This window comes from Morone saxatilis, unplaced genomic scaffold (assembly GCF_004916995.1).
Source record: "Morone saxatilis isolate NCDOM2014 unplaced genomic scaffold, NCSU_SB_2.0 Contig23, whole genome shotgun sequence".
Classification (NCBI taxonomy): domain Eukaryota; kingdom Metazoa; phylum Chordata; class Actinopteri; family Moronidae; genus Morone; species Morone saxatilis.
The window spans coordinates 5,004,707-5,013,869 of NW_023339796.1; the positions used below are offsets into that span (position 1 = coordinate 5,004,707).

The window sequence follows — 9,163 nt, forward strand, 5'->3', positions numbered from 1 at the left end:
CACATGAGCCTCATAACAGCATGTGACACACCTATAACGTTGGAAGGAAATATTCGGAGAATAATTCTCAAGATCTATTTTTTTACGTTATGAAAATATTCACCAACAACTTTAATACAATCTGATTACAACACATTGCGCGGCGCGGCGCGGTTGAGATACCCGCTAACACAAACTCTCCACTCACAATTAACACACCTTTAATATACAATCAGTAGCGTATGCCAGCATAATGGACACATAAGACAAGCGGCCGATCGACAACCTAAAGACCAACAAAAAGATAACAAGAATTGAGCATCTCTAAAAAAAAATAATGTCAAAAATAGCTGCTCACTACATTCATACACATCTCAAAAATCACCAAAAATCAGACCTAATATAATAGAGAAAAAAATACCCAACAGGGGAGAGCTGTTTTTCCTGTATTAATAAAACACCACACACAACCGCATACGAGGAAGAATCAAAACACTCTTCTTATTCACACCACCTAAATTATATCCTGTAATACAACAACAACAGGCAGAAAAGTACACACCATCACTAAATTCATGGCAACTTGTGGACACGCAAACAGGGAGAGAGTGGTGGGGCTTGACTGGGCTGGCAACGAGCTAATAAAAACACCACCTCATGAGAACAGAACTTGGCGTATAAGTATCGCCATTGCTCCCAGAAGGCACCGAGACTCGGCACGTGGCCACACATATGGACTCGCAATCTCATCTAGATAGATGTCAGGAACATAATAACAGTCAATCGGTAAATTACACTGTTTCCAGTGAAAAAGCTCAGTTATCTACTCCCCATTACCTCACTGAAAACCACACCCATTCGCGCGTTGCTGATTACTTTTAAAAATGGTTGTATCTTATGGAATAATCCAACGTAGTTCTAACAACTGTTCGTCGTTGACCAAACACTCACAACCTGCGTTAATATCTTACACTTATTATTATTATTATTATTAATCTGGGGCGGTATAAAGACCAGTATTACCAACCTAAAAGCCTCGCAGCAGTTGGGGCCACGTAGCGGGAGTAGTTGCGGGCAGTAGTAAGTAGTTGGGCAGTAGTAGTTGGGGGGCAGTAGTGTATAGTTGCGGGCAGTGAGTAGTCAGTTTGGGGCCAGTACTAGTCTGCGGCCCAGTAGTAGTAGGGTTGGGCAGTAAGCAGCAGTTGGGCGCCAGCTAGCAGCGAGTTGGGGCAGTAGTGCTAGTTGCATAGCTAGTAGTCTGCGGGCATAGTCAGTTGGGGCAGTAGTCAGTAGTTGGGGCCAAGTAGCAGGCAGTGGGGGCCACGTAGCAGCAGTCTGCGGGCCAGTAGTAGGTAGCCTGTGGCGGCCAGTAGTCAGGTAGTGGGGCCAGTAGTAGGGTGTGGCCGGGCGCGGGCAGTAGTAGTAAGTTGGGGCAGTTAGCAAGTTGGGGCCAGCTGTAGGCAGTCATGCGGCAGTACGCCAGCAGTTGGGCCAGTAGTACAGTGTTGGGGGAAAAACAAAAAAAAAAAAACCAGTAAGTCAGTAGTTGGGGGCAGTAGTCAGCAGATTGGGGCAGGTAGGCAGCAGTTGGGGCAGTAGTAGCTAATTGGGGCCAGTACGTAGTAGTCTTGGGGGCGCGCGCAGTAGTAGTTGGCGCCGCGGGGCCCAGTAAGCTAGTAGTCTGGGGCCAGTAGGCCAAGTTGGGGCAGGTAGTAAGCAGCGTTGAGGGCCAGTAGCCAGCAGTTGGGGGCAGTCGTCAGATAGTTGGGGGGCCAGTAGTAGCCAGTTGGGGCAAGTCAGTAGTGAGTTGGCGGCAGTAGTAGTTGGGGGCAGTAGTAGCGCAGTTGAGGCAGTAGCAAGCAGTTGGCGGCAGCTAGTAAGCCAGTTGAGGCAGCAAAGGCCAAGTTGGGGCCAGTAGCTAGTTGGCCGCCCCCAGTCAGTAGGCAGTTGGGGCGCAGTGACAGTTAGGCAGTTGCGGGGGCAGTAGTAGTTGGGGCAGTAAGTAGTTGGGGCCCAAGTAAAGCAAAGTAGTTGAGGCAGTAGCCAGTAGCTTGAGGGGCAGTACGTCAGCCAGCGGGGCGGCAGTAGTAGCAGTTGGGGCATAAGTAGGTAGTTTGGGGGCACGTAGCCAGCACGTTGGGGCAGCTAGGCAGCAAGTTGGGGCAGTAGTAGGCAGTTGGCGCGCAGTAGTAGTAGTGAAGCGTAGGCAGGTAGTTTGAGGGCAGTAGTAGTAAGTTGACGGGCCCAGTACCCAGTAGTTGAGCAGTAGTCAGCATTGACGGCAGAAGCAGGTAAGTTGGAGGCAGTAGTAGCCAGTTGGGGGCAGGCTAGTAGTAGTTGGGGCAGTAGTAGCAGTTGGGGCATTATGACACACAGGTTGAGGTTGGGTAACAAACTGGGGCAAAAGTCACTTTCCGGATGCCGAGATGTGTCACGTGATGAATCCCGCGGCTGTGATTGGCTAAGAAGGCTTATATGTGGGTCAAAGGTAGCGGTCACACTGGTTGTGTCTGTCTGTGCAGCTCGTCAACACTGCTCTTATAGCGATGATGTTCAACAAGGTGAGAGGATTTTATGTGTTTTTAACAGTTTGTATTAATTAAAAATCTGTCGCTGCAGCTTGTTGTCCTCCTGAAATACGTCTTCTTCTTTTAAATCAGTGATAACTTCGCTGTAATTTACGCTACAAGCTGATAGATAGCTTAGCTTTAACGTTAGCAACCAGGCTCTTTAGGACTCTAAATTAAATTAAATTATTATTCAGTAACACCTAGCTCCAGTTTGTGGCTCTTAATGTGCTGTCATTATCTTATAGGCGAGTCTAAGAGCTAAACATCTGGCACAAATATGATCAGATAGCTGGTTATCTTTTAACCAAAGATAGGATCAAAATCGCAACATGCAATGTCATAAGCTGTTCCTAGTAGAGAAGAGTAAAATATAATGAAGATAAAATAGAAAATATACACATCTAAATGCAATTGCAAGTGGAATATGGTGTGCAAAACATGTTTTAAACGGTGTATAACGGTGTATAAGGTACGTTTGTGCACAAAGAGTTGTGTATAGCAGGTTAAAGATCCACAGAATTACTCAGTGCAGGTGGGAGGTGCTGGGTGCTGTGGAGTCAGATGACTGACGGCGCTCTGCAAATAAAATTGAATTGAAACCCTCTCCTCAGTCACTGCCTCCACATTGTCTAAATTTCCCTTCACACTACAAAAAGAGCGATCATGTCATTTTCTGATGGCTGGATAGGAAACAGTTTGAGAAATCTTTATCGTCTTTTTCATTGTGCGGCAGAATATTTTCACTCCAGATGGTTGAAATACCCTTTAAGGATTCTGGAAATACTTTCATTTGATCAGCTGTAACTGTTAAATTCAAGAAATCTCTTGGTTTTATATAAATGTAGGTATTTCCTCTTCAGGCAGACAGATTCTTAGCTCTGTGGCTCGAATGTAATGGTGATAAAACATGAACAGATGTGGAGCTTCCCAGTTTAAGGTTAACTCTGTTTTATGTTGCTGATTTCTCCCCCCTCCACACACACAGGTGCTTAGAGCCACCGTGCGGTCCGGGATCCGGTTGCAGAGCTCCGGTGCTGCTGCAGCCAGCGTTGAAGCATCTCACAGCGGCTCGGCAACTGGCTACTCGTTTGGTGAGTAGTATATATATCTCTTCCAAAGTTTCAGTCTTTGTATGTGCTGATATCCTTTGTTTGTATGTATTTAACACTTTATTTTCTTTGAGAGAACTTAAAGACTGTAACTTAATACTAACTTCAGACTGCTGAACTCCCTTTATTATCTTCAGATGAATTCAGAACAGGGATTGTGGATGTTTGTCCCTCATCATTACCCTTAAAAATCACTTCATCCTGGGTCTTGTTGCTGCTTTCACCCACAGAGCTGACAGATCAGCAGAAGGAGTTCCAGCAGCTGGCGAGGAAGTTTGCACGTGAAGAGATCGTCCCTGCTGCAGCGGCTTATGACAGGAGTGGTGAAGTGAGTATAACCCTGTGCAGTCATAGTGTGTGTGTGTGTGTGTGTGTGTGTATGTAAGATTCAGTATGACTTCACTTGATAGTTTAGTAACATTAAAGCTGTTTTCCACTGTTAAGTTTGAATAAGCGTTCGATGTTCTGTCACTTTGCAGTATCCTGTCCCCATCATCAAGAAAGCATGGGAGCTTGGTCTGATGAACGGCCACATTCCACAGGAATATGGTATGTTCAAAGTTACCTGTCGTATTTGAAACTTGTCTCGCATCTGTTTAGTTTGAGGAACCCTGTTATGTTTGTCCCTTTTGTGTTCAGGTGGAATGGGCTTGTCTATCTTTGACAACTGTCTCATCACAGAAGAGTTGGCTTATGGCTGCACTGGAGTACAGACTGCCATCGAAGCAAACTCTCTGGGCGTAAGTTGTAATTTCATTCAAATCGTTGTCGGGATCCTTCATGAGTATAAAGTTTTCTGTGCTGTGCATGTTGCTGAAGCTGCTGCTCGTATGGCCGCAGTGTTCAAAGGCATCGTCGCTTTTCAATTTGCTACTTCCAACAGTCCACTAATGGCAGAATGCTGCTCAGTCAAACTGAGAACTGAAAGTCAAATGTTATTTCATTAGAGAGTTGTGGATTGGGGGTTAAAAGCACGGCTGCTACTGAATATTATAGATGTAATTTTCTATTAGCAGTATTACCAGAATGTGCAAGTATCTTGGTTTTAACACCAGATCAGTCATAACAATGATTAATAACAGTGATTGTAGCTCAGTTGATATTAACATATATCTGTTTCTCCCACACAGCAAATGCCTGTCATTTTAGCTGGCAGTGATGCACAGAAGAGTAAATACCTGGGGAGGATGACAGAGGAGCCTCTGATGTGTGTAAGTACATTTCTGCACGGTTACAATGAGATTATGTTGCTCTGTGCAAGTTTATTTTCAACGCAGCTTCTCATGAAGGGAGGAATGTAAGCCCTGACATATCATAGTGCTACTCTACTACTCTGTGCTGACTCCAGTATCAACAATGATATGTGGCATCAGAGCAGATGCTGTAAACTAGTGTGTGGCGTGTTTTTGGCAGGCGTACTGCGTCACAGAGCCCGGGGCGGGCTCCGACGTGGCCGGCCTCAAGACGCGAGCCGTGAAGATGGGCGACGAGTACGTCATTAACGGGCAGAAGATGTGGATCACCAATGGTGGAAAAGCTAACTGGTGTGTACTCGGTACCACTGCTGTTGCTGTACTCGAAGAATATTTAAAAATATCACTCACTTTAATTCAAAACTGAACAATGTAAACTTTTATGAAGGGAGGCTTTATTGCTGGGCTGTTGTATGAGACTGCATTAGTTTTAGCTAATTGTATCTTATAAAGTGGAAATACAGTGTGTGTGTGTGTGTGTGATCCCTAAAGTCACTGAATACAAAAACATCTGACAACTGTTCTGAAGGTTATTTGAACTTTTATATTCTTATTCTTAGGTACTTCCTCTTGGCCCGCTCTAACCCAGATCCTAAATGTCCAGCCAGTAAAGCTTTTACTGGCTTCATTGTGGACGCTGACACTCCAGGAATTCAAATAGGAAGGAAGGTATGATGAGGCTGATTTAAATGAACATCTTTTACACTCAAGCCCTTGCCAAAAGACTGTACACAATTCTAATTAAGCCATCGTCACCAGGTAAATCTCTCTGTATTACACCATATACAGAGCTCCCGCTGCATGAACCTGTATTGTATGCCTTTGTTTTTTTATATATTGCCCTCTAGGGAAAAAGTAGCTTCATAGAATATATATCAATTTAACTGTTTAGTTATTTTTGTTTAATACACTTGGATCAATATGAGGATTTTTTTTTGTCGACACAAGGACTCATTAATTGTTAGTTGAACTGTGGATTTTGTATTGAGCACTGACTGTATAATACTGTATAATATGTCGCTGTGTTTGTTTTGTGCTTGTAGGAGATGAACATGGGCCAGAGGTGCTCTGATACCAGAGGCATCACCTTTGAGGATGTGAGAATACCGAAGGAGAACGTCTTGATCGCAGAGGGATCTGGCTTCAAAATTGCCATGGGTGCCTTCGACAACACTAGGCCACCAGTAAGTCTTGTGTTTATTAGATTTTTTTTTTAATTTTTTTTTTTTAAATGCATCAGAAGTACAAAAATATAAAAACAAATAAACTTTAGTATGTGAGGACATAAAAACTTAGACATAGCCTACACTACCCAATACCTGATACTCTATTGCTACTTCCAAATAACTTTCAGCTTTTAAACATTGTAAATTAAATACTAAAATACTGTTTTTAAATGCATTTGTCACTGAAGATGTTTACTAATGTAACCGATGCAATGCAGGTGGCAGCAGGAGCAACGGGCCTGGCACAGAGAGCACTTGATGAAGCTACCAATTACGCACTTGAGAGGAAGACTTTTGGCAAAGTTATTGCTGAGGTTTGTTCACTTTTTATAGGTCATGATGTACCCCATTTTAAGTTCAACGAATTACAGAGTTTACTGTAGAAACATATTTTTAACAGTGGAAATACCGTCACAACTCAGCTGTACAGTGTTAAAAGTACAACGATGAGTACAGAATCAAAGGGCTCCTCTGTCTCCTCCCCTTTACAGCACCAGGCCGTGTCCTTCCTCCTCGCAGAGATGGCGATGAAGGTGGAGCTGGCCAGGATGGCGTACCAGCGGTCTGCCTGGGAAGTGGACCAGGGCCGCAAAAACACTTACTACGCCTCCATCGCCAAGGCCTTCGCTGGAGACATTGCTAATCAGGTGGCCACTGACGCTGTTCAGGTGTTTGGAGGCAACGGTTTCAACAGCGAATACCCCGTAGAGAAGCTGATGAGGGACGCCAAGATCTACCAGGTGGGTGATGATGTTGTGCACCTAATCGTTGATAGCTAAGTTATTTGGTAAAACTTCATTGTCTTTAATTTTCTGATTTATTTATTTTTTTTCCCTTTGTAGATCTACGAGGGCACAGCTCAGATCCAAAGACTCATTATTGCCAGAGAACACCTTGGGAGATTCAAGAAGTGATCTCTGCAAGCCTGATTTGTCTGCATTCAAATGTACTTTGTAACTTTTCTATAAACACGTGTTCTTTTAAAATAGATCTGCTTACTTAAACTCAGGATATAGTTGTCAAATGTTTGCCTTAAAATCAGTTCATCCTGCCTTGCTTTTTCATACTGCTCCAGACTGAATGAACATCATCAATACCCGTCTACAGTCCCGTTTCCCAAATGCAGCTCAGAACTGTGGCCTTACTTTGTGACTCTGTGGAGTAAGACCACAAGATCATGTCCTGTAAAGCTTCTGCAGATTGTGAATAATTGCAGCCAGATACAAACTCCACTTTATATATGATGTAAAATACACAACATTACAAAAAATACTGCATTTATTTAGCATTAATCTTGTTACAATGACAACAAACTTGAAAAGGCGGTCCAAATACACACCATCAGTTTAGTTTCTTTTGGTCGGCTAGATTCAGATGATTAAGACGGACCTTCAGCCTTAAGGCTAAAACACACCACCACGGAACGGGCGCCCTCATTTCACGCCACTGTCCTGTTTCCTGCGTCGCCGTGCCTGAGGTTACAAATTATAGTGACAAAAAAATACATTGCCTGGCGAACCATAGCTCTGGAGATTGGTTCTTTAAGTCTGTGCTTGGGGCAACAATTGGCGGGCGTCAAATGAAGCACCGGTGTGTTTTGGTCTTTTTTCTGCCTCTGACGTCATACCAAAAGTGACGTACTTGCAGTGTTTGGCTACTCCTATTGATCAGTGCATTGTTTTCATATTGTAAAGGTAATTTAATTTTGATCTGTACAAATTCATTTCTCACCAGAATGCATTAGAAATAGGAATGTGTGTCTAATGAATTAACTGTAAAAATAATAATAAAAATGCATGTTGTCTGAAAACAGTGTTCTATCTGATTTAACAGTTGCTGTCCGTTCTACATTATTACCCATTATCAAATATAAAGAACCATCAGCAGAAAGTATGGATGTAATAATAAATAATAAAACCTTTCACTAGTTGGCAACACCTATGACATAATGGTGTATTTGTCTAAAGGTTGTAAATCTGCATCATCCATTTATTAAATTATTCCATTAAGTCTAGAATTGATCATGTTTTTGTTGTTTTTATTTATGGACACAATGAATAAATGTTCTGTTCTCATGAAAGTTTGATGAACCAAGAAAAACCAAAACCCTCAAAACTGTTTGTGTCTTGATTTAATGACTTCAGAGGAGAGTCCGAACTGCTTCCTCTCTGGGAGGCAAAATCATATAAGAAAGATTAATACAAAGAATCTGAAATACCAGGCGATTTAAAGTATTTTACAGAATCCCAAATGTGTTTTCAAGGGAGGTTTTAAATTACTACAATAGCTTTAATTCCCTAATCATACCTTAGACAAATACCCTCTGATAGAGATGGTCCTCTTCTGTATTTGTTGTTTTGTGGGAACTTACACAGTTCAGGCTTTTACCTAACCCTTGTCCTCCCACACCACCACAGTCTAACTAGCCACCTGTCAAACTAAATCCCCCCTCAGTCCAGCGTTTTTCCGTTTCAGGAAACATGACGGGTACAACGAATGTGTGACATGTTGCCAGGGCCGTTGAGAGTTTTGGTGACCTTAAACAAGATTGTAGCCCCAAAACAGTGCAGCCACTGAATCACACACACACACATATATAAATAATAGAGATGGACACATTCACTAACATTAAATACCTAAATTGAAGATTGGCAAGTAGTTTAATCTACAATCATTAACATTGTTTGATAAGTAAAAGGAGCAAAACACATTATTAAAAACCGGTGGATCCCACAGGATCATTTTGAAAATGAACAAATCAGATTTTATTAAACTAGAAAGCCAGCTTAGAAATTACTTAGTTTGGATTTGTCTCCTTACCTCATTGATTATGAGAAGAAGTGTTATTCATCAGAATCAGAATTAGGTTTATCGTCAAGTAGGTTTTTACACCTACGAGGAATGTGTCCTGGTGCATTGCTACATAAAATATACAAATATATAAATCACACACAAAAATAAAATACTTACAAAATATAAATAAATAAAGATACGAAAGATACGAAAAGAAAACAGTGCAGAAGACG

The 9,163-nt window shown here is 42.3% G+C and overlaps 1 protein-coding gene across 1 annotated transcript; it reads left to right on the top strand.

Moving 5' to 3' along the window:
* The first annotated feature begins 2,384 nt into the window (after positions 1-2,384).
* acadm (acyl-CoA dehydrogenase medium chain) lies at positions 2,385-8,151 on the top strand. Its single transcript, XM_035670748.1, has 12 exons — positions 2,385-2,540; positions 3,535-3,640; positions 3,889-3,986; positions 4,138-4,207; positions 4,298-4,398; positions 4,789-4,869; positions 5,072-5,202; positions 5,472-5,580; positions 5,955-6,095; positions 6,356-6,451; positions 6,629-6,877; positions 6,980-8,151. Exons 1-12 carry the CDS (start codon positions 2,526-2,528, stop codon positions 7,049-7,051), a joined length of 1,269 nt encoding a protein of 422 aa, XP_035526641.1. The 5' UTR covers positions 2,385-2,525; the 3' UTR covers positions 7,052-8,151.
* The last annotated feature ends 1,012 nt before the right edge of the window (positions 8,152-9,163 follow it).

Bases quoted from the DNA above. Each gene is read 5' to 3' on its own strand.
- acadm (XM_035670748.1), top strand. The intron at 3,987-4,137 runs GTGAGTATAACC...GTCACTTTGCAG, and splicing joins CTTATGACAGGAGTGGTGAA to TATCCTGTCCCCATCATCAA. The intron at 6,096-6,355 runs GTAAGTCTTGTG...GATGCAATGCAG, and splicing joins TCGACAACACTAGGCCACCA to GTGGCAGCAGGAGCAACGGG.